The 25,131-nt window shown below is 42.3% G+C and overlaps 3 protein-coding genes and 1 long non-coding RNA gene across 4 annotated transcripts; 2 read left to right on the top strand and 2 right to left on the bottom strand.

Annotated features, from left to right (window-relative positions):
* Positions 1 to 2,750: 2,750 nt before the first annotated feature.
* LOC124281697 lies at positions 2,751 to 7,506 on the bottom strand. The gene is made up of 2 exons (XM_046717647.1): positions 7,460 to 7,506; positions 2,751 to 5,297 (listed from the first exon to the last, which is right to left on the bottom strand). Exon 2 carries the CDS (start codon positions 5,090 to 5,092, stop codon positions 3,803 to 3,805), a length of 1,290 nt encoding a protein of 429 aa, XP_046573603.1. The 5' UTR covers positions 5,093 to 5,297; positions 7,460 to 7,506; the 3' UTR covers positions 2,751 to 3,802.
* A 2,392-nt stretch (positions 7,507 to 9,898) lies between these two features.
* Positions 9,899 to 15,939, top strand: LOC124281709. Its single transcript, XM_046717658.1, has 4 exons — positions 9,899 to 9,988; positions 11,762 to 13,093; positions 15,031 to 15,190; positions 15,830 to 15,939. The coding sequence occupies exons 1-4, from the start codon at positions 9,919 to 9,921 to the stop codon at positions 15,882 to 15,884; spliced, it is 1,617 nt and encodes a 538-aa protein (XP_046573614.1). The 5' UTR covers positions 9,899 to 9,918; the 3' UTR covers positions 15,885 to 15,939.
* Positions 15,940 to 17,092: 1,153 nt separating this feature from the next.
* Positions 17,093 to 20,530, top strand: LOC124281696. The gene is made up of 3 exons (XR_006899963.1): positions 17,093 to 17,196; positions 19,009 to 19,011; positions 20,520 to 20,530. It is a non-coding gene; the product is annotated as an uncharacterized LOC124281696 (long non-coding RNA).
* Positions 18,004 to 23,945, bottom strand: LOC124281693 (kielin/chordin-like protein). The gene is made up of 7 exons (XM_046717646.1): positions 23,810 to 23,945; positions 23,296 to 23,312; positions 22,375 to 22,549; positions 20,748 to 20,885; positions 19,295 to 19,447; positions 18,437 to 18,610; positions 18,004 to 18,193 (listed from the first exon to the last, which is right to left on the bottom strand). Exons 1-7 carry the CDS (start codon positions 23,871 to 23,873, stop codon positions 18,054 to 18,056), a joined length of 861 nt encoding a protein of 286 aa, XP_046573602.1. The 5' UTR covers positions 23,874 to 23,945; the 3' UTR covers positions 18,004 to 18,053.
* Between the last annotated feature and the right edge of the window lie 1,186 nt (positions 23,946 to 25,131).

The following is a 25,131-nucleotide window of genomic DNA, read 5'->3' as shown; positions in this document are numbered from 1 at the left end:
GAGCATGGAGGCCAGATGGACAAAGGAGGTAGGGAAGGATTACTGGTGGTGGTCTTTGATTAGGTGGTGATAGGCTGACGAGATGAAATAACCTTGATCTCAGTCGTATCCTTGTCTTCGCCACTGCTACCAATCTTGAGCTTCTATGTGACTCAGATATTATCTATGCTGATGGAACTTTCTACTCTGCCCCCTCTGTGTTTTACCAGCTGTACTCGTTCAAGGCCACATTTATCCTCTCGTGTACTTCCTTCTGCCCGACAAAAAAGAGGAGACATGCCCGCGCATTCCGCCTACTGAAGGCAGCTGCAGCACAACGTGGCTTCAACTTATCTCCAGACATCATTCAGATGGATTTTGAGAAGGACGCCCACAACGCCGTGTCGACAGTGTTTCCTACGTCACAACTACGTGGATGTTACTTTCACTACGTATACTCTCAGTGTGTTTGGAGATGTATCCAGAAACTTGGCCTAGTCACTGAGTACAAAGAGTGTGATGACTTGCGACGACTTGTACGACGTGCCGTTCACTAGTTTTGGTGCCTGTTGATCAAGTTGAGGATATTTGGGTCCAGGTTATTGCCGATGCTCCTTAAGGCGCTGCTATCACCAGCTTTATGGACTACATCACAGAGACAGGGGTGGATGGACCAAATCAGTGGAGAAGGAGGAGTGGAACCAATTCCTGAATGATGGCCGTCGCACGAACAAAAGTCTAGAAGGTTGGCATCATCGTTTGAACAATATCAGTGGGAAATGTCATCCCAACATCTATGTGCATGTCCGGGTGTTGAAGAGAGAGCAGTCCTTTGTGGAGGCCCGCCAAGGAAGCGCTGCTACCGCGAGCTTGACAGAAGGCTTCAGCGTCTCAAGGACCAGCTTCAGAGACAAGAGATTTCCATAATGAACAATGCTGATCAGACTGGCTACCTTGCTCGCTTGGGATGACTATGATGTGAATCAAAGTTCTATGAGCACTGCACACTGTATATTGTAACAAAGTGGCCACAATAAAGAATGTACTGTATAACGTATTTTGTTTTCCTTAATGCCCGGAGCGTCGAACGCCATAGTGTTAACGCCTAATTACCTCCTTAAATAATACCCGAAACATCGAATTTAAAAATTTCAATTTTCGACAGTCTGGGTTGACAGCCGTGAAACATGGGGGCCGTTTTGCGTACAAACGAACGTATGTGGATTCCAAATTATATGAATTTATCTCTTACATGGACATATTGATATTACAATCTCAAATTCGAAAACAATTCTTTTATGTTCTTTGTAATGTCAAATAGACGATATACATGTATATGTCGCAAGAACTGCAAAGTTCGAGCACGTGCTGATGTGTTTATTGTCGGAAAGAGTGTGAGAGTGAGTTTAGTTACTGAAGATCAATTCTAACTCGGATCTTCGAAGGTCCTTGCCGGAAAGAAACCTATGGATTAGAACAACAATTAAAGTTAACTTCTTTATTTTTTATTTGCATTTTAGAGATTGGGACGTACAATACTGAACACAATTAAGGAGAGCAACTTCTTGTATGTATCGAGTGGGATGTTTCAATACAGATTATTGTACCGTTGTCCTATTAGGCGGACTGTTTACGCCAAACAAACTAATATATAGTGCTGAAAAATATGGTGCAACGCTATGACAAAAGAAATATTATTCTGTGACGTATAATTTTCACGACTTTTAAACGATCATATAATGCCATAAATGATTCAAGTTCTGAGGAATATATTTATCAAAAAATCTCAATCGTTCCGTGCATTCACATTAGTTTTACGTATTTTCCGTCAATAGAGGGCTAGTCTTCTTGAAGGTTACCGCAAGTGGTAACGAATAAATCTGCACACCAGTTGCCATGGTGTTTGTAAACCTGGTTCCAATTGATCTACGTGATTTGATCGCACTATGCATAGACTCGTTATTCCAGCCAAAATATAACTCCCTAATCCAAGCCTAGTTCCTAAGGGATCATGTTGACCGATGGTTGTGCAAGTAGTTCGGTAAGATTTTAGGCCAACACTTAACAAAGTTTTATATTTGTTTTATTTTAATTATGTCATATTTTCCCGTTCGAATGAGGAAGTATAACACAGCTCTTTGTGTGCAGCCATACGTTAAATTATCCCAGAGAATAGTGTTAACTGTAAAAATGTTTTTGCTTTAATGATACGCGTGCTTTCCATTATGATGGGTATTTCGCACACGGCTTTTTGTTTTCGTGGAAACTGCACTTTTATGGTAAGTCAACTCCATACTCACTCACTCACTCCTATGTTGTATCTTGGTTTGTGCCGTGAGAACTAGATTTCACATTCCTCGTTAGTGCACCATGATGGCGTGACACTAATCGATCACCGTCTGGCCAATATGCAATATTGCTGACTACACTATGAACAAATGAATTTCATTGTTATTATTTGTCCAGGTAACTGTTTCAATTCAGGGAAACGAATGAGAACCCGTTGACATCAGGCACTGAAATAGTCTTCTGCGCCCATGCTTATCTCATGGGGCGACTGACTTGATCGAGTGGTCAGGCATTCTGTTTGCGTATTTCGATGCCACCAATCGACAGCTAGATTACTTATATATACTGCCACCATACAGCTAGACTATTGCTGAGTACTGCGTTAAACTAATACCAAATGACTGTGTTTTCATGGCACAAACCCATGGCTAACGGGAATGTGTCATCGCTTTCACTGTAATTGTACAGAAAAGAAAAATCAAGAATGTTTATATTTTTATTCAAATTAGAATTGTTTTGTACAAACATGAAAAAACGTTTTGCTCCCCGAAAACATCATGTACAGAGTTATTCCCAAATTAAATAAACTACCTGAGAATATTTGGATGAGGAACGGTCCTCGGCAACCCTAGCTAAGGGACTTAATTGATGCTCATTATGTCAATCATGGGATTGTCTGATTCAGGCCTAATCTTATGAAGACCTCAGTCAAATAAAAGGACTATTGCTGAGTGCAAGTATTGGAAGGAATCCCCACAAGTAGGTAATATATGAATTAGGAACTATATATAGACATTATGTATACAGATAGCAAAACAAAGCTTAGTGTATATCCCCATAATGTGATAACCAAAAAGGGTTTCTCGTATAACTTTTGTAAAGCAAATCATTTATGCTTTTTGTTTTGACTATACGAAATACAGAGAAGCCGAAATCGCGTATCTACTGTCATTTTTTGTGAAGGATCCTTGACAAGAGTCATTTGTGTACCATTCCAGTTGCTTCCTCTACTTCACAATAAAATAGCGGCGGTGGGGTAGCCTAGTGGCTGAACCGTTCGCTCATCACACTGTAGACCCGGTTTAGATTCCCCACGTCGGTACCATGGGTGAAGCCCATTTCTGGTGTTCTCTGCTGTGATACTGCTGGAATATTGCTAAAAGCTACGTAAAACTAAACTCACTCATCCACACTACAATAAGGCGAACCAGTACGTGCGTCCATCTGGAATAATATACACTGTTCCGATGTCTTGTCAATATTTCAACATAAATCGATGGTAATTTATGTAAGCTGCCATACCTGCAAACGTAGCAAAGAAGTAAGAGACACAGAGGTGGCCTGTTTTGATACTCCCACGTCAGCTTCTAAATTAGAGTGACCTCCCTTAGTTGTTTACAGTCTAACCCCAATACCAGCGCTTGACATCTTTGTTAGCACATATTTTAAGGTCGATGGATACGCAAAAGTAGTAATACAAATCAAGTGCCTCTTAAAAAGTAAGACATTTCCACTTAAAACATCACTCTAAATTTCATCTGGAACAAAGGATTTTCTTCATTCCGCTAACCATGCTGATCACGACATCCGGATCCACTGTCATCACCTCGGAGTCTCGGAGCATCCAGTTCGTATTAAACCAACTCGAATAATACACTTTACTCCACGAAGCAAGTTGTCGAAATCGATTGTCTGAAAGAAGTCTATACCTTGTAGGGAACAGTTCGATCAAACCAGCTCCTTGGTGTAAAAACACTGTGTTGGAGAGCTCATGACCATGTGGACCAATCAGAATGTCCGACTTAGCAAAAGCTTGGATCTGTTGGCGCATGCTCATGGACTCTGTACTGATAATCATGAGATCGCAATCCGAGAATTCCTCGTGCAATTGTTCAATTATATCATCAGTGTTGGATATAGAATGTTGAAGGACTCTACCTCTTTTATTTTCAGTCTTATAACTTGAAGTTAAAATTGATATTCTCAAGCCTGGGCAAGTGATGTCATCGCTTGAAACAGCCTCTCCGCTCGTGACCACGTGGTGCCGAAAATCGTCCAAAAACGGAAGCGGAAGGTCATATGTCGCAATCGGACCAAGTCCTTCTGGAATGCCCCAAATGATATTTTCATATCTTTGCTTTCTCGAAATATCTTTGATTTGAGACGCTTCTCCGAAGATCACGTTCCACTCGTTAATGCTTGATTCATCCGAATGAGCATCAATGAACAGAACGGAAACATCCTTCGCTTTTTGTCTCATCATCCTCACTGTTACGTATGTATTATACATATCCAGAATTTTCAGATACACATTATTTGTACGCATTCTCTTTATGGCAATAGTATAGCCCTCAACGGCATCGATTTCGTCGAATTTGTTTTTGGCATATGTCGTAATGTCTATGGCAGTGGCCCATGACGCGAAGTGAGACCACCCACCGTAGAACGATGATCGCGTCAATGGCGAATCACCAATACAGGCCACCGTAAAGAAACCCTTCTCCAGTTTGAGTTGATTAGGACTCCATCGCATTTTCACAGCCTTTCCGGGATCTAACATGACGTCACGAAGTTTCACCACATAGGAGTTAATGTTTTGTATTTGTTTCAAGCATTCTGCATTGTCATCAGCGTCCTCCTTGATGACGTAATTTTCTTGCAACGTTGCCATGGCAACCTTGTAGAGATGAGGAGGGGAGGTCACGAACACGACCATTTTGAACAGACCTATGACACATAGACCAAACAGGGACAGAAAGAATAACTGTTTTGATCGACATTTGAAACGAAACATTCTGTTCAGTCTCATAAAGATGCTGGCCATTGAGGTTATTACAGTCACTGAAGTCAAATATTAATTGATGGTCATCACAGCAGCCACACCCAAGTCTGGCGACGACGTCAACAGTGTCAATGTAGTCAACGCAGTCAACAGTGGAGCATCGAGTCCATTACAAAAGAACTTGTGATGTGTCGAGTCGTCGAAATAACTTGCATCCAATGGGTTTGTCTTGTGAAGGGCCCGTGTGCTGAAAGAAGAATAACTTGTTAGAGACGACTAAGTAAGTGCATAGTAAGCACACGTGGGTAAGTGCAGACAAGTCCATATGTGCACAGTTCATATTTAGACCATATGAATATATGCAGATTAAGTCGTCTAAAACAGATTTAGCGTCTTAAAGCTATACACTGATGGCGGCGAGATACCTTCACGACGTCCAGGTTCGATCCCCTCCTTGACTACCATGTGTGAAGCCTATTACTGGTATTTAATACCGTGATGTTACTTGATCGTCACAGCAGTTGGCGTACAAACACACTTAGCCATGCCAGATATAACAGAAATAATGTTCAATGCCGTAAACAAGCAAACTATGGTGTTTTACAGCACGACTAGCTGAGTTATAGTCTGCGAATAACTGCCAGAATAGCTGAGATATATCGCTTGAGTAACTCCCAGAATAGTTGCGTTATAGTCCGCTAGTAACTCCTAGAGTAGCTGCGTTCTACTTCGCGAGTAATTCTCAGAATAGTTGCGTTATAGTTCGCGAGTAATTCTCAGAATAGTTGCGTTATAGTTCGCGAGTAACTCCCAGAATAGCTGAGATATATAGCTTGAGTAACTCCCAGAATAGCTGCGTTATAGTCCGCTAGTAACTCCTAGAGTAGCTGCGTTCTACTTCGCGAGTAACTCCCAGAATAGTTGCGTTATAGTTCGCGAGTAATTCTCAGAATAGTTGCGTTATAGTTCGCGAGTAACTCCCAGAATAGCTGAGATATATCGCTTGAGTAACTCCCAGAATAGCTGCTTTATAGTCCGCGAGTAACTCCCAGAATAGCTGAGATATATCGCTTGGGTAACTCCCAGAATAGCTGCGTTATAGTCCGCGAGTAGCTCCCAGAATAGCTGAGATATATCGCTTGAGTAACTCCCAGAATAGCTACGTTATAGTCCGCGAGTAACTCCCAGAATAGCTGAGATATATCGCTTGAGTAACTCCCAGAATAGCAACGTTATAGTTCGCGAGTCACTCCCAGAATAGCTGAGATATATCTATTGCGTACTTATCAGAATAGTTGCGTTACAGTCCGCGAGTAACTCCTAGAGTAGCTGCATTATAGTCCGCGAGTAACTCCCAGAGTGGTTGCGTTATAGTCCGCGAGTAATTCTCAGAATAGCTGCATTATAGTCCGCTAGTAACGCCATGAGAAGTTGCGTTATAGTCCTCGAGTAATTCTCGGAGTACCTGCGTTGTAGTTCGCTAGTAACTCTCATGATAGCGCGAGGAGCATCCAGAGCAGCTGAGAAATACTACTGAGTAAGTCCCAGTGCATGAGTTACATCGCTAAAAGAATACTTCCACATGGTGTTATATTAAAGATATAATTACAGGTGTTGGCAACTGCTGTACAATAACACAGCACCGGGACTCCGTGCTGACATACACTTCTCCTCACAACTACATACCACTTTTGCTGTACAATAACACAGCACCGGGACTCCGTGCTGACATACACTTCTCCTCACAACTACTTACCGCTTTTGCTGTACAATAACACAGCACCGGGACTCCGTGCTGACAAACACTTCTCGTCACAACTACTTACCGCTTTTGCTGTACAATAACACAGCACCGGGACTTCGGGCTGACATACACTTCTCCTCACAACTACTTACCGATTTTGCTGTACAATAACACAGCACCGGGACTCCGTGCTGACATACACTTCTCCTCACAACTACTTACCGATTTTGCTGTACAATAACACAGCACCGGGACTCCGTGCTGACATACACTTCTCGTCACAACTACTTACCGCTTTTGCTGTACAAAAACACAGCACCGGGACTTCGTACTGACATACACTTCTCCTCACAACTACTTACCGCCTTTGCTGTACAATAACACAGCACCGGGACTCCGTGCTGACATACACTTCTCCTCACAACTACTTACCGCTTTTCCACATTAGTAATTACACAGTGGTACGTCCGCAAAACATACATAAGCGAACAACAGCGACATTTTCTGAGTTATTGCGTTACCTTTACATTCCCGTGTCGTGTCGTTGTATTGCGAACTTTCACAAAAAGAGGAACTTCTTGAGCAGTAGACTAACAAGGCTTTTTAATAAAGTCAGCATATAACTTTCACAATATGAGTAACGGTTTATAACTGAATTCTCTTACTGTCCTCTCCCCCGATATGTCGCCTGGTAGAAGTTAGGAGTCATCTGGTGACGGCTGTGATAACAGGGTTCAAAGTAGAGACTCGTGTTTGAACCAGTTATCGGCTGATACGGGATCTTCATCACATACCACATCCAAACATTATCGTTGTTGGACAACTGAAGGATCAGTATTACACAACTCGAGCAGGCCACCAGTCTTGCCCTGGGAACATAAAGCGTAGTCACCAAGTCGCCGCCAGTAGCTGTGTCAGAAGCTGATCATGGGTTCGAATCCCAGATTCGCCAAGATTTGATCGTTGGTTTGTGAGATTCCTACACACGTTCGTTGGTTTCGGCAACGTGGGGATTTTTTTCGGCTTCGTGCGTCACTGTGGGCTTTTCTCTCAAATTAGGTTGGTTGGTTGGTTGGTTGTTTTAACCCCGCACTCAGCAATATTCAAGCTTACACGGCACGAACTGACTACACTGGACATGCGTTTAGTACTTTAACGAATAGGTGTAAAATGAGTGAGTGAGTTTAATTTGACGCCACACTCAGCAATATTCCATCTACATGGCGACGGTCTGTAAATAATGGAGTCTGGACCAGACAATCCGATGATCAACACCATGCTCAAAGTAGGATATCACGTCCTACGTACTATGACTGAAATAGTGTTTTGAACTCAGCAGAGTGAGAGTACACAGGCGGATTCAAGAGGTTTCTAAAAAGGTAGTGGGTGTGGGATGGGGTGTACGCCACCCGATAGGGGATACGTACTCAAACCCTCGGCGGGACGAGCGGACACTTCAACCACTATGCTACCCTACAGTCCGATCAATACCTCAAACCTGTTTGGCATAAAAATCGCGTTATGGGTGAGCAATACACGTCAAATACAACAACAATATTATAATGACGCTGTGAAAACCCAAATCAGAATTGACATTCAACATCCAATTCTTGTCGTAAGAGGCGACTAACGGCATCAGGTGGTTAGGCTCGCTGACTTGGGTGACACATGTGATCGTATCCCAGTTGCGTAGATCGATGCACACGATATTGATCACTGTATTTTCTGATACAGACTCGATTAATCGCAGAGCGCCGTCATACAGCTGGAATATTTCTGATCGTTGCACTAAAAAGTAAACAGAAAACAAATACAAAAACAACCTACTGAAAGACAAAGACTGAAGCCGATGGGTGATCCAGGTCTGAAAAACTGAAAGCCAGTTCTAACAGAGCCCCATTCCTCATGAATGAGTGAGTTTAGTTTCACGCCGCACTCAGCAATATTCCATCTATATGGCGGCGGTCTGTAAATAATCGAGTCTGAACCAGACAATCCTGTGATCAACAGCATGAGCATCGATTTGCGCAATTGGGAACCAATGAACCGATCCCGTTAGTCGCCTCTTACGACAAGCATGGGTTACTGAAGGTTATAACCCGGGTCCATTCCTCGTGAGGGGAGGTGCGACAGCCTAGTGGAAGACCCGGGTTCGATTCCGAGCACGGGTATAATGTGTCAATTCCATTTCGGGTGTCTACCGCCGGAATATTGCTAAAACGACGTAAAAGTATACTCACTCAACATCTCCATTTAGAGGCCGTGAATGCAATGAATATATTATCAGTCTCTGAAGTAGTACTTTTGGTAAAAAAACTCTAAATGTCATAATAGCTTTAATCATTATCAGTTATTGAATACATAAAAAAGAAAAACGTCTTTTGAGAATGTGTTTTGATTGTAACAAGGGGCGGTGAGGTAGCATAGTGGTTAATGCGTTAGCCCGTCACGCTAAAGACCCGGTTCCGATTTTCCACATGAGTACAATGAGTGAAGACTATTCCTGGTGTCCCCCGCCGTGATATTGCTGGAATATTGCTGAACGCGGCTTAAAACAAAACTCACTCACTGATTGTAGCAATACCGATTGTAATGTGACACGTGTGTTGTGCGTCAGTTTATTTGGGATTTTTACTTACAACCCGTAAACTTTTTATTACCTACATTGAAATTAAATCAATTCATGTATTGAAAACACAGCATAAAGAACCATTTGTTACACTGATTGTGTTGAGAGTTGGATAGCCAGTTGGTTAGAGTGCCCGCCCTTCACGAGGAGAGGCTTGTTCGATTCGTCACTCACTCACTAACTCGGCGCGTTGGGGTAGCCTACTGGTTGAAGCGTTCGCTCGTCACGCCGAAGACCGGGTTCGATTCCCCACATGGGTAAAATGTGTGAAGCCCATTTCTGGTGTCCCCCGCCGCGATATTGTTGGAATATTGCTAAAAGCGGCTTATAACTACACTCACTTATAAACGCACCCACTCGTTCGTGTTTTTGTCAGACACCTGCCAGTTCCCAACGACAGAAAAGTAAGTTATCTGCGTGCAGTCATATTAATCTAAAAATCACCGGTAATCTACTGTTCTATCTGAAAGTCATAGAACACATCAAACACACACAATGCCTGGTTTGTTCTTCCCAGTCATTCTTATCCTAATCCATTGTTCAGGGGGAGTTCAGCCTTTATCAGGTAGGTGATAACGGTATCTTGTACTTGACACGAATGGCTGTAAACTACTGCCCTGATGGGGATTTGAGACTGATTTATAGTTAATTTGATTTTTAAAAAAACAAACATTTAAATTTGTTAAAATTGTGTACTTGTCCAAAACATGTCAGACACCTCCATGCTATGAAACCTTATTTATCCGGGCTGCCCAGTTAAATCGACTGGATAACTGAAATTTCCAAATGGCCACATGACGTCACCAAACTCTATATTACGTTCCCAATAACTTCGACTGGTATCAAGGGTTTCCGGACAAAGAGAGTTTCCATGGTATTGCGATCACATATGAATGTTTGTTATTACGCTTCATACAATGGGTCGCTGGTTGTTATCTCCAAGGTCAAGGTCGTCTAACAAATTTGCACCTGGAGGTCACAACAACAACCTGTCTACGTAAGCCTAACAGTGCCACTTTCGTTGCATATATTATTTTTATTATTACAATTAAATATTTATGTTTTCGAAATTTCTGGCTTGATCTCGAAACATCGATTACATTTTGCGGAGTATCGAATCGAATATATTTCGCTATTTCAAGTTTATACCTGGGAGGCGGTGGGGAAGCGTAGTGGATAAAGCATCCGTTCGTCTCGCTGAAGACCCGGGTTTGATTCCCCACATTGGTACAATGTGTGAAGCCCATTTCTGGTGCCCACTGCCGTGATATTGCTGGAATATTGCTGAAAGCAGCGTCAAACTAAAACTCACTCACAATACAATAAGAGGCGAACTCGAAATTTCGTTTTTTCTCCTTTGTATGTCTCGGATTCCTGAACACCATAAACCCCCAATACCCTGTGTGTGTCCCTCCAAGGTTTCACAAGGTATACTTACAAGTTCAAGGATCCACTGCTGTGTGGGAATGCCATGGTGGAAAGAGTCTCCAATAAGATACCCTTGTTTGTCCGAGGGGATTCCAAGTAGAATAATCTGTGCCTTCATAAACGTTCCTCGGTGTTTGTTTCCCCACGAAGATTGCATAGCTAAACAGGTGAACAGTACCCCACATGCATGTGTCTTTCCCTAAGCAGATTCTTTGGCACAACCGGCCCATCTCCCAAGTACCACATGGTTGTCTCCCTGAGGTACATAACAGAAAAGATCTCAAGGACCCTGTGTCTTCGCATGAGTGAGTGAGTTAGTTTTACGCCTCTTTTAGCAACATTCCAGCAATATCACGTCAGGGGACACCAGAAATGGGCTTCACACATTGTACCCATGTTGGAAATCGAACCTGGGTCTTCGGCGTGACGTACCCAACCGCCCCGTCTTCCCATGAAGATTAGTGGGCATAACAGCTCTCCCCTGGTAATGCAGAAACGAATACATCCTCAGGACCTGAGCATGTTTATGTCATTGGGCCATGATAGCGTGGATCATAGGATCAGTGATCCACATTGGATCATGTCAAATGTCAACATGATGTCAGTATAACTATAGGAAGCATGTTCAGTAGTGAACACTCCCAGTCGATATCATGACACCAAAAACGATTCGAAACGGGGTATTGATGTGAAGAGCGAACGATTGTAATCACTCGGCTACCCTACCGTTCTAACAGTGCGTGAGTGAGTGAGTGAGTATAGTTTTACGCCGATTTTAGCAATATCGCGGCGGGGGACAGCCAAAACCACCCCTACCGCTTGATTGTGATCAGAGGTTTTCTCTACTGTTATTTTCTTGCTTCAAACATATGAAACTAATTACAAGTGGTTCATATATTTTGTGTTTCAGACTACGAATACCAAGGAGAAGACTTCATGGTTGTATTTTTTGCCGAATTCAACCAACCCTCAAATCCCGATAAATTCAACTTTCTGTATATACATTCCGAAAAAGAAGGAACCTGTGTGATCGATTACAAAGTCAGTCGTTACACAAGCGCGCGCATTAAACAACACGAGATTCTACATCCGGGTAGGACGATCAGGGCTGCTTTACCGGAAGTAGTTCAAGAATCTCTTCACAGTCAGATTACCCCTAAAGGCGTCCACGTACACTGTACAGTTCCGGTAATACTGTACACATTAAGCAGGAAGCAGGGTACGTCCAATGTGTACCATGGTATTCCGTACAAATCTTTGGGAAGAGATTACCTCATACCCGGTGCTTTAAACAACGCACTGCTGTCTGCGGCGGGCGTTGATGAGAACACCGTTATCAATGTACACATTAAGACGAAATGTGTATATACCTATAGCAATACGACGGTGAAGGACGGGAGCAGCTTCACGGTCACTCTTGACAAAGAGGATGTGTTTCAACTCAGCAGAGAGTACGTTGATTATTTTGGTGATCAGCAGTGCGACTTAGCCGGATCTTATCTCACAGGGAACAAACCTTTCGCTGTGTTTGCGGGAGCGTCGTGTTTGTTTCTGGCTAACGCAACTACCGGAAACGGGTGCGACCAGGGGGTGATCCAAGTGCCTCCTCCTTCCCTGTGGGGCAAGGATTACCTAGTGGCGGACATGGCGGGGCAGACAAATGGGTACAGATTGCGAATTGTGGCCAGTGACGATAACACTAAAACAAGCATCCACGAATACGACTACGGCTCTTTTGCGACATCACGTGATGTCCATTTCGCGTTGAATAAAGGCGACGTCCACACGGCAATGTACAAAAGGAACACCTACCTTGTGATTGAAAACACCAAGCCAGTGTTCATCCTGCAGTATCTGACTGCTGATCCAATGACGGTGATCGTGACGCCTATCGACAGATTCCCAACAATCGACGCTAACACGTCTCATTACATATTTGACACAATGGAAGCTAACAAAAATGGGTCTGAAGAAATGTACGTCTCTCTCATCGTTGGCACCAACAACACCGACGGCGTGAGGCTGGACGGGAAACCTGTTGCAGTTTCGTGGGAAGACGTGCCTCTGCTAGGGTTCTCAGTGGGTCATCTGAACATATCTTATGGGTCCCACCTTCTCAACAGCATGACGCCCCACACCCCCGGGGCAGTGCAGGTATACGGTATGTCCAGATGCCTCGGGGAGGCCTGGGGGTACTCAGCCATCTCCTCCTGTTCCGAACATTGCGAGGATCTGTCAACAGGTGAGGGGGTTAGTTTATCTGTTCGTCTCCAACCAAAAGAAAATTCATATAACGTGAAGGTTTATACGATTGCGTGTCTGTTTTAGGTGGGAGGTAACCCCGAAGTAATTCAGGTTTTATACGTTTACCACTTGGGTGAAACCTGTCACTGCTCGCCCTTTTCCATAACCTGTAGATGAAGGTTATGGTCGAAAACATCGGAATGCGTGTATGACTTCAAGTACCTCGGTCAAAGAATCCTTCGGGAACAATTTTCTATTTGACACATGTATCTAAAAATATACCCAAGATGCAGATCATTAGGTCAGTATGTTCAGTAATACTGTATATCAAGTTAAGCATCTTTAATAGCACCTACAATATAAGAGAGAGTTAACAATTCTTTCAGCTATGCCATTTGCCCCTCGGCTGAACCAAGTCCCAATAATGGCTTTTGCACTATGAGTTTAATTTAATCAGGCTGTGAGTTTAATTTAATCAGGCTGTGAGTTTAATTTAATCCGGCTGAATTTGTGTATCAGGTGGAATTCCTCTCTACAATATACTGGCAAACAAGGATAAGTTGGACCGGCACAGAGAACGCGTTTACGAGAAGTAGGCGGTGCACCGCAACGAGCAAACCCATTTACAGTCTGTAGAGCAGATGTAGGCTAATGCACGTGCATTTCATGACGATGAAATTGATTCCGCGCGTAGCTGCACACGCCTTGCTCATAAGACTCTTATGACTGTGTAGCAAGTCGCACTACATTTGATCGCGGACAACCTGAGGCCCTTTCGCTAACAATGGCAAGCGCCAGTGGGGGCACTCATACATGCTAATACGGGTCAATTGTCAGGTCGGTGCTCAACTTATCCCTGTTTGCCAGTACACTTGGATTATTTAAAATGAACTTTCAGCCAATGATACTTATTCTCTTTGTATTTTGGCAATTCCAAATGACAAATGATCATTGCTGTAGCAAATTAGGAATCACGTGACCATGTGGGTAATTCGAAATAATTGTCCCGCTTTACTTCATGTGCGGAAATCGAGTTTTCTATAAATCTCTAATTTTTAGACACAATTTGTGTTTGTACTGATCAAAAAGGTTTATAAAATGATACACTTCCAATTCAGAACCATTCTACACACTTGTACTTGATCAGTGGACAATTTCGAATTGCAGAATCGGCAATACCATTCCCGTTTAGTAGTACCCATTAGCTTTTGTGGCATAAAATTTATCCCATTTTGAGAACGTGCCCTCTATGTAAAATAGGAGACAAATAACACTTTACCTTTATACGTCCTTATTATGATGAGATTAGAAGGGAAAATATACCCGTAAACCTAACTGTAAATATGTTGATCTTTAAGAAACTTCTTTTACCGAATAGTACACACCGCCTGACAATGTTGAGTCTGTATCTTTTCCGTGCTAATGAGAAAAGATGTACACTATAAACTGAATAGTTTCCCAGACGTATGTAATATGAATACTCTCTTTTATGTTTATTGTATGATTAATGTACATGTGCCCAGTGACCTTCATACTTAATAAAGCATTGATACCAGTGTGCGAAATAACCACTGGCCCGATAGCCCGTGGGTAGTAAAACTTCAGTCGGGCCAGTAAATCTCCAAGTCACTGGCCCGACTGGCTAGGAAATTGTCATGGGGTCATTTTAAAAATATATCACTCTCTCCCACTTGTTAAGTTATAATGCACTTTTAAATCATCCAAGATTATGGCCAGATAAATGATGATATTTGAACTTTTGGGAATCTTTGGCTTAGTTTCTACATTCAAATATTGGGATAGTGAATTATTTTGTGGGCTAGTAACTTTCAGGCATACCTAGCCCGACGGGCAAGCAAAATTTGGAAACTATTTCACACACTGATTGACAGTGGTATTTACGGAAATAATTACGTATTCACATGTCTTTTTCAGATGTGGGCCATTTGTTTGGAGAGGCAGCACTTGGATTCTATGTTAATCAGATTTTCAATGTTGTGGGCTCGGATGCATCAGCTTCCCAGTGTTTAGGGACGTGTGACTCGCTGATGAAGACTACACTGACTAAGTCCATCTGCCCTAAAATATGTCCATCGTAAGTATAACACCATCTTTGAACAATTCATATTCCCACTGCATTTTGGAAAATAATCTTTAAGACATTATCTTTCCTTCTCCTAAGATGAATATTTGTCGCCTTTAAGAATATCGATAAATGTACGTAGAATAGATATTGAGTTTTCAAAAGGAAAAATAATTTATCAACCATTCCTAGTTGGCATGGAAAGGTTCAAGAGATTTCATTTTTGCTGGATTTACCTGTATTATAACGTGTTTCCCTCCCACATTAAGCTCGGGCGGTGGGGTAGCCTACTGGTTAAAGCGTTGGCTCGTCCCGCCGAACACCCGGGTTCGAATCCCCACATGGGTACAATGTGTGAAGCCCATTTCTGGTGTCCCCGGCCGTGATGTTGCTGGAATATTGCTAAAAGCGGCGTAAAACCAAATTCAGTCAGTCAGTCAGTCAACCTAAGCTCATATAACCTTTCCAAACAAAACTTATTCATTCAGAGATGTGCAAAATAATGATTATCATTAATGACACACTGGAGTAATCTGCATTAATTGTGGGATGACGTTAACCGCTGTAGAGCTAGCTCTATATACTCTTAGGTTATTTCTATCTTTTGTTATGTTTCCCCTTTGTTCTTCACCAAGTTGTTCTCTATTTCAGATTTACTTTCTATATCCGAAAATACATCTACAAGTCACCATCACTAGCAAACTGAGAAATCCTTGTACCAGACAGCATTTACTAATACAAAAATCCGTATGTAGCTTTAACGCTGTTTGTTTTTCTACAGTATACACCAAAGCAATAGCTGAACGAGGGGTAACCCGGGGATTGAAGCTTTCCCACGAGTTTTCATTCCCTGCGTTAGTACAATATGTGAAGCATACTTCTTCCCCGGTTATTTCCTAAATGTCCTCCAAAACACGAAGTCTGAGCGAAACTAAACATTCTCACCCATGGGCCGGACGAGTTTAACTTTTGAGTTTTCGAAAAAAAAAAAAATGAAATTTTTTCATCCTTAGCATATATTCATTACAACTGCATGTTTGATTTTGTCAAATTCCTTGTCAGAAAGTGGCCACAGGGTGGAGAGTTACTGGCCTTTTGTGAGGCCAGAATTAAATTGTGACGTGTTTAATTGAAACGCAATGGTTAACCCCGACATCGGCTCGTACAGAACTTAAGTCTGAAATTAGTACATGACCAAACAAGAACACCGATTGATCATTAACGTACAATGAAACACACAGCTTCATGTCTACTGCTACAAAGACAATAGGTCAAACAACTCGAGTCAGGAATGGTTAACAAGCCCTGGAATATGTTCGTGGTGTCACGAATATCCAGAATACATCACAATCGAATGTCTTGCGACATGCCTGATCCGTTCCTCAAAACAGGATAGTATTGGAAGCTGGCAGGATTCCGTGTTTTGTCCGCAGATAGATGTCATTTTAGAAGGCCCCAACCCGCACTTGTTGTGGCACATGGAATTGCCAGTACAAACCTGGCCCACGTTCCACAATGTTATCTTAGCGCTGCAACTATCGTAAGTCCCATCCTTTAACTCAGACGTACCATAGTCGAACTGCTAACATCGCTTCATTTTGGAAAGGGGCGGTGGGGTAGCCTAGTGGTTAAAGCGTTGGCTCGTCACGCCGAAGACCCGGGTTCCAATCCCCACATGGGTATTATGTGTGAAGCCCATTTCTGGTGTTCCCCGCCGTGATTTTGCTGGAATGTTACTAAAAGCGACGTAAAACCAAACTCAGTCAGTCAGTCATTTTGGAAAATTGGGCACATATCATCAGATAATCGATTTCAAATTGGGCAGTCGTAGTGGTGAGGTGATCGTAACGCCCACACTTTGTCATGGCTTACGGTCGTCGTAGCGGTGAGGTGATCGTAATTGCCACACTTTGTCATTGGCTTACGGCAGTCGTAGCGGTGAGGTGATCGTAACTCCCACACTTTGTCATTGGCTTACGGTAGTCGTAGCGCTGAGGCGATCGTAACTCGCATACTTTGTCATTTGCTTACGGCAGTCGTAGGGCATACTTTGTCATTGGCATAGGGCTAAAATCGCCTATTCAACGAGGCGCTTGACTTTATCAACCCATCCTTCTCGCAAAAGGCGACTAATAGCAACTAACAGGCTAACTGACTCGGTTCATGCATGTGAGTGAGTGAGTTATTATTTAACGTCACGTTCATGCATGTCATCGTACCACGAACCCGTAGATAGACCCTCGTGATGTCCATCACTGCATTATGAGACTGGGACTCAGACTCGATTATTTACAGAATATAGAATATTGCTCGGCGAACCGAAAAGCATTAAAGAAACAAAACAAAATATAATCTGTATATAAATATCGAATCCCCGTGATTCGAATGATTTTTTCGTGCGATTTTCAGTGATCCCTTCCCTACCAATTTTCCAGATACGCCAAATGGGAAATGTTGCCTTGGATTGAGGCGTAGGAGGAGGGTAGTTGTTACGGCGTTCGCTCGTCACGCCGAAGACCTGGGTTCGATTGCTATTATGGATGGGGTGTGTGAAGCCCATTTCAGGTGTGATATTGACAGTATACTGCTGAAAGAAGAATTATAACCATACTCACTCACGGTTTTGTTTGATGAAAAAAGATATTCAATGTTATTGTGCATGTTATTTCTGCTAAAAGCAAAAACCGTCGTACGTTTCTGACTATAACATACGCATGCGTTTATAAATCACATTCTAACTGTGATATCGGGTGTTACCCAGCCTTGACCTTGACGGGGCAGGATATGGAATTGCCCCGTGATTAAACAATACAAATAAAACAAAACAAATTGACAGATTTATATTCCGACGTTGCCCGAGTTTAGATAACATTGATCAACCGATAGGCGAGCACATCAAATGTGAGCACTGGAATTGGCTGTTGCTGCAGGTGCAGGTGTTGCACCCGTCAGATGCCCTGACGACCTGCCCGTTGGTGTAATACTTGTTGGTGGCGATGTCATAGCATGCACTGCCTGAAAGTAGTAATAATAACAATAGTTAGTAGTAGTAGTATTTTTAGTAGTAGTAGTAGTAGTAGTAGTAGGGGTCTGACTTCCCCTTATAAAGCATTTAGCAGCAATGGATGAGTTTTCAAAGCAAAATTTTCGTCTTGATTGTGTTTTGCACATCGCGAGGTATTTTATTCAAGCTACCACAAGACGCTTATAAAACATCGTCAATGATTTCTCATTCAAAACGTTTCTTGCTGTATGCACCTGTGCCCGTGTTGCACTGGCGGTTGGTGCAAGACAGAATGCCCGTGCTGCACGTGCAAGTGTTGCAGCCATCTCGCGATGTGTATGAATCTCCGTCGTTGTGGAACAGGTGTTGAGTGTTGTCATAGCAAGTACTTCCGGTGTGCGCATTTCCGCCGGGATGGAGATTGACTCCTGAAAATCGATTAAAGTGAGTGAGTGACAGTTTAGAAGTTTCAAACGTTGTCATAAAGAATTCTTCAAGTACCAGTTTTCATTTTGACACTTCAATGACCGGCTTGAGCTGTATCGCATGACAACATGACATGTGAGCGAAGCCCAAATCGATGCAAGTCAAACTTCACCAATTTAATGAAAGCCATGGTCACGTGTATGGTGCTGACAACTCTACAAATATAAGCAGAGCGAAGCTGGATTCGAACCCACGACTATAGGTTCCAGGTACACCTAAGTGACGAAGCTGTGCAAATTGAAATAAGACACATCTGATGTCCGGTGATGACCCTGCCAAAGGAAGTAGCTTTGCACTCATAGGTTTCTGCCATAGTCAAAGGTCACAACTCTACACGGAGAACGTTTGAAGACTTTGTCACAGGAAAGCATTGCGGGATATGTCGAAAGCATGCTGAGAAGCCAGTCAAGATAACTAGTGAGTGAGTTTAGTTCTACGCCGCGTTCAGCAATATTCCAGCAATATCACAGCAGGGGACACCAGAAATTGGCTTCACGCATTGTACCCTTAGGGGGAATGGAGCCCGGGTCTTCGACGTCACGAAGGAACGCTTTAACCACTAGGCTACCCCACTGTTGTGGACAGTTTTCAAACCGCAAACTTTCGAATTCACAAATCTTCATTACCTATATTTAACCCGGAACCTTGACCCGTGCACGTGGTGTGCGTGCATGCGATATTCCCGTTGGTGCACGTGCAGGTGTTACACGCGTCAGATGACCGGTATGTTTGACCATTCTGATACAGTTGAGATGTCACTGGGTCAACGCACGTGCCTCCTGCGGAATACAGAAAATGCAGATAAGAAAATCGCGTTGTATTTGTTCAAAACCTTAATTCTGTCATTAAGAATACATCACAAAGATGAATGAGGATCTGTAATGCGTGTGTTATGTGTGTTATGAGTAAATGAAATAAAATCGATTTTGTCCTTGAAATGATTTTATTCTGAGGAAAAGTCAAGAATAAACGAATACAGCATTGTGCACGTTTGGATAACACATTAATAGTGGGTGAGTTGATTTTACGCCTCTCTTAGCAATATTTCAGAAATATCGCGGCAGGGGACACAACATTGGGTTTCATACATGGTATTCCCCACATGGGTACAATGTGTGAAGCCCATTTCTGGTGTCCCCCGCAGTGATATTGCTGGAATATTGCTAAAAGCGGCGAAAAACTAAACTCACTCACTCACTCATACATGGTACCAAAGTGGGGAATCGAACTCGGGCCTTCAGCGTGACGTGTGAACGTTTTAACCGCTGAGCGACCCCACCGCCCCACACTCTAATACTACTCCCAGGCACACTACACTGCCTACGAGCCGATCAGGCCTTACTTTATCCGCCTTAACGACAAATATGAGAAGGGTGGCAAAACATAAGGAGCAGCATCGTCTTTTTCTATGACGCGGATGAGGATCAAACCACGAATTTCCCGCAGGCACTCTACCCACGGGGCCACAGAGTTGGTGTCAGTCAGAATCCTACATGTGACAGTTTTCATTTTGACACTTCAGTGGCTATTGTCGTATTTTACCGGGTAAAGAGGATGCACATACCCAACCCCTGATCACAGCTCCAGTTGATTATATGCGCAATTCATCGGGGGTTCAGGCTTGCTGACTTGGTTGACACATGTCATTGCATCCCAATTGCGTATATTGATTTTCATGATGTTGCTCACTGGATTGTCTGGTCCAGATTTAAATATTTAAAGACCGCCGCCATATAACGGGAATATTGTTGATTGCGGCGTTAAGCAACAGACAAACAATGTGGGTACACTGGCACCACAAAAATCATAATGTCCAACCATTCAAAGTCCGAACATTCTTCAATAAGGAAGATGGACTTAAGTAGCAATGAAACTTCCATGCATCGAACAGGAATCTTCGAACAATATTCCACCATTATCACAGCAGATGACACGACGTTGTACCGTGGACTCCAACCTGGGACCTCTGCGTAACGGGTGAACGCTTGATGCACTTCGCAACAGGTAACCACCTTTTAAATATATATGTATATATATATATATATATATATATAGAATTTCCCATAATCCCACTTTTACCTATGCCTTGTACTGTGCACGTCTTGTGCGTGCACACAATGTTCCCGTTAGTACACGTGCAGGTGTTACACCCGTCAGCAGACGGGTATGTTTGGCCGTTCTGGTACAGCTGAGACGACGCTGGGTGCACGCAACCGCCTGTTGTAAAAGACAGAAAAATGTGTGACTCTACAATTTGTGCAAAACATGTCTCTCGATCATTATAATCTATCACAAATATGTGAGTGAGGGAGTATGGTGGGGAGTCGAACGTTGTCGGCATGAAGAGCGAACGCTTTAACCACAAGGCTACCCCACCGCCCCTCACAAATAAGCATCAGGACATGTGATCTACTTTTTCAAATCTGACATTTTGGGATGAGGTTTTAACAATAAAAAGTACCCATAGTTAAAATTGACTGTTTCTTATGAAGAATCGCGAATGTGACCCTTATAAAGCATTGCTCTGAAAAAAAATGTCAGTCGACCAGAGAGCTCTACAAGTGTAAATTTTATATATTCAAACCACAGTAGCTAAGTTCGAGGATGTTTCGGGGAAAGACCATTCCTTTATATGAATGTAGTTTCCTTGTGGCTAAAACGTTTGTTTAAGGTGGAATTCCCGTATTTCTATCTATTGGTCACTCTAAGCAATTGTCCTGAACGAAAAAACAAATGAAAGTATTATGCTTATGGCAGACAGACAGACAGACAGTATTTATTCAGTAAAGAGGCCCTCGCCCATGATACAATCCGACTGACATTGTGTTTAGTGGGTGCGCAAAATAACTTTGCAGCTCTATGTCCTGGAGTTTATCAATTTCTGTACATGGTATAAGTATAGGGGGCGGGGGTAGCCTAGTGGTTAAAGCGTTGGCTCGTCACGGCGAAGACCCGGATTCGAATCCCTACATGGGTACAATGTGTAAAGCCCATTTCTGGTGTCCCCTGCCGTGATGTTGCTTGAATATTGCTAAAAGCGGCGTAAAACCAAACTCAGTCAGTCAGTCAGTATAAGTATAAGCCTCATGACAGCATCATTTTTGCTTTGCAAAAGATTTACGACAGAGTAATGAGTAAGTGGTTTTTAGTGAACTTTGTTTTATACTTCTTATCTTATTTCTTATATTTCTGTATCATAGGCATTACAGATAAATGGTACATGATATTTATTTTTAATATAATGCTGGCGTCTGGCTTTACCATAAGGACATAGCCTTTCGTTACATCCAATTCCATTATACCTGCCACATTCAACAGCCGTATTATATTTACTGCATTCTTATTATTAATTATTATGATTATGTTGCCTAAATTGTCATGTAAATTACACCTCAGTTTGATTTTAATAAATATTGTGGTGCCGTAAGTGCGGTTTCGTTTTGAATTAGTTCGAAGATACACAGCTAAATAGCCCTCCAGTCATACTACTAACACGAGGGATATAAATTTTACGCTGGATTACGGATGACAGATGGAGAGGGTGACGTCACATCCGAAGCGAAGCGTTATTTGTATGGAGACATAATGCCCTGGCTAACTGACGATGTGCTGTAAGAACGGGTTATATCAAAAAGTGCAATTTGAGTATGGGAAAATAATAAAACTGGATTTCTTTTTTAGACTAACAGTTTTTAAATGAATTTACCTGTGCCCGGTACAGACACGGGTACTGTGACTGGTGCGGCAGTCAGGGCTCCGTTACACGGTGTGGCTGTACACTGAATCCCTGTCACGGTACACACACAGGCGTTACAACCGTCAAGACTCCCGAACTTGCTGCCCAGGAATTCGAAGACGCCGTTGTACAAGCAGCCCACGTCGTCATTGAGAAATAAGAGAGGTATGTTTAACACAAATTTAGTTTGGATTGGTTGTCATTTAACGCCGCATACAGAAACATTCCAACTTTATGGCGGCGATCTGTAAATAATTGACCAGGGAATCCAATGATCAACATCATGAGCATTGATCTACGCAAATGGGATACGATGACATGTGTGAACCAAGTCATCGAGACTGGACAGCCTACCCGATTTGTCGCCTCTTACGACAAGCATGGGGTGCTGAAGAACAATTCTAGTGAGTGAGCGAGTTTAGTTTTACGCCGCACTCAGCAATATTCCAGCTATATGGCGGCAGTCTGTACATAATCGAGTCTGGACCAGACAATCCAGTGATCAACAATATGAGCATCGATCTGCACAATTGGGAACCGATAACATGTGTCAACCAAGTCAGCGAGCCTGACCACCCGATCCCGTTAGTCGCCTCTTACGACAAGCATAGTCGCCTTTTGCGGCAAGCATGGGTTGCTGATGACCTATTCAACCCCGGATCTTCACGGGTCGAAGATCAGTTCTAACAAGGATCTTGACGGTCCTCAGCAAGCCATGTGCTGTGTCTGAGTATTAGGATGATTTACATGATTATAAAACATGTCAAATCTAATGCGCCCTGTATCTGACAGTAGCAATTGAATAGAATTAATTAGATGTCCGTATAACTGTGATATTCATGTAATAATAATAAAAATAACTATGATATTAGATCATACTGTTTGCATACCTCCATTGGCTCTTTTATCTGAAATAAATTGAAACAGCAATTCAATTTCTTTTTCGACCAGAAAAGTAATCTAGGTAAGAAAGAAGTCTGCATAAAATGTTAAGTTATTTAATGTTACTACAATGTTTTACGTTAAAAATAAGGAATAGTGGGAAATGATAGTCATAATTAACTAGCAACAGAACAATCCATTCAGAATGTCATTCACTTCTCCACATGTTGCAAAGCATATGATAAGTTTCCACATGATCTTATCTTCAAATGATAAAACACCTCGCCTCCCTAGAAACCGAACAATTCACTCAATCAGACTTACAATAACGCGTATTTTTTCAAAATACAAGGCCAAAAGTCAAGGCTATAAGAGAGAAAAAATTCAAAGGAATCTGGACCAAAGTAAATTTTAGGTATATATTACCTACGTATATATATGTTAACTATAAACTATGTAGCTATGTAAGTCTAAGTTAGGGACATCATTTTCAAAACTAATGGACATTTAAACAGATACTTACCCGATTTTAGCGAAGCTGTTTCTCCCAAAGCAAACAATAAGCTGGAAATGACCAGGATATTCATTGTGTGTCGGGTCCTGTGAGTCAGCCACGCGTGTTGTGCCGTGTTCCTAGTCCTGGTCTGATAAGGATCTGCCTTGGGGTCACACGTGTGAAAGTCTTCAGAACACACACAATGTGCTGGGTCGAAAGTTCGGGACGTATGCTTTGAGGAACATTATATATCGTACACCAGTGATTTTAGGGGTTAAATGTGTTGTTTTAAGGGGTTTTGTTTTGTTCTGGGGCTTTGTTTATTGTTCTTTCTTTTTGTTTCTTTTGTTGTTGATTTTTGTGTGTATTTCCTGTTTGTTTTTTGTTTGCCTTTGTTTTTTGTTTGTTTGCTTTTTTAATTTGTTTGAGATTTGTTTTTAAGGGGTGGGGAATGATGGAGGATGGATTGGGTTTTTTTAAGGATGGGGTGCATAAGCGGATCCAGGAATTTTCAAGTGAGTGAGTGAGTATAGTTTTACGCCGCGCTCAACAATATTCCAGATATATGGCGGCAGTCTGTAAATTATCGTGTCTGGACCAGACAATCCAGTGATCAACAGCATGGGCATCGACCTGCGCAATTGGGAACCAATGACATGTGTCAACCAAGTCAGCGAGCCTGACCACCCGATCCCGTTAGTCGCCTCTTACGACAAGCATGGGTTACTGAAGGTTCATTCTAATCCGGGCCTTCACGGGTAGGAATTTTCAAGGGTGTACGCAAGCACTTACACACACACAGACAGACAGACAGACAATACTGTATTTCCTTAAAAGGAATTCGTTTTGGTTCACAGAGCTTGACAAAAATACAAATGAATAACAGCATAAAATATGACATTACTAAAAACATAAAAAGAGATAAATATGTTCTAAAATTGAATTAAATGAATAAGATGATAACTGGACATTCAACATTTGTTTAAAATTGCAATACTTTGAGGTACAAAAGACGTTCGAGCTCGTTTAGTCTTGGTGATTGGCGCTGTATAGCGGCGACCGAAGGTAAAAGCTTGTACTCCAGACTTGTGTGGTGTCATTAACGATTTTTTTTCAGACGTTGAAAGTACTTGCCGCTCATAGAGAAGTAAAAGATTATCGAAAAGTGACCCCGGCTATTTTACTAGCTGTATTTACAATTTTGTTAAGGATTGATTTGTTTTTGACTGAAAGAGACTCGAACCAGCACTGAGAAGTAAAAGTGAGTTTACCCTGAATAAAAGTGGTATAAAACAACATCATAACAGATTGGGAAACATTAAAAGATCGCAGTTTCCGCATTAGAAGGA

This window comes from Haliotis rubra, unplaced genomic scaffold, assembly GCF_003918875.1.
Source record: "Haliotis rubra isolate DU_JTF1 unplaced genomic scaffold, ASM391887v1 Scf288, whole genome shotgun sequence".
Taxonomy (NCBI): domain Eukaryota; kingdom Metazoa; phylum Mollusca; class Gastropoda; order Lepetellida; family Haliotidae; genus Haliotis; species Haliotis rubra.
Note: the sequence above shows the minus strand (reverse complement) of the source record. Positions and strands in the feature narration are given on the sequence as shown.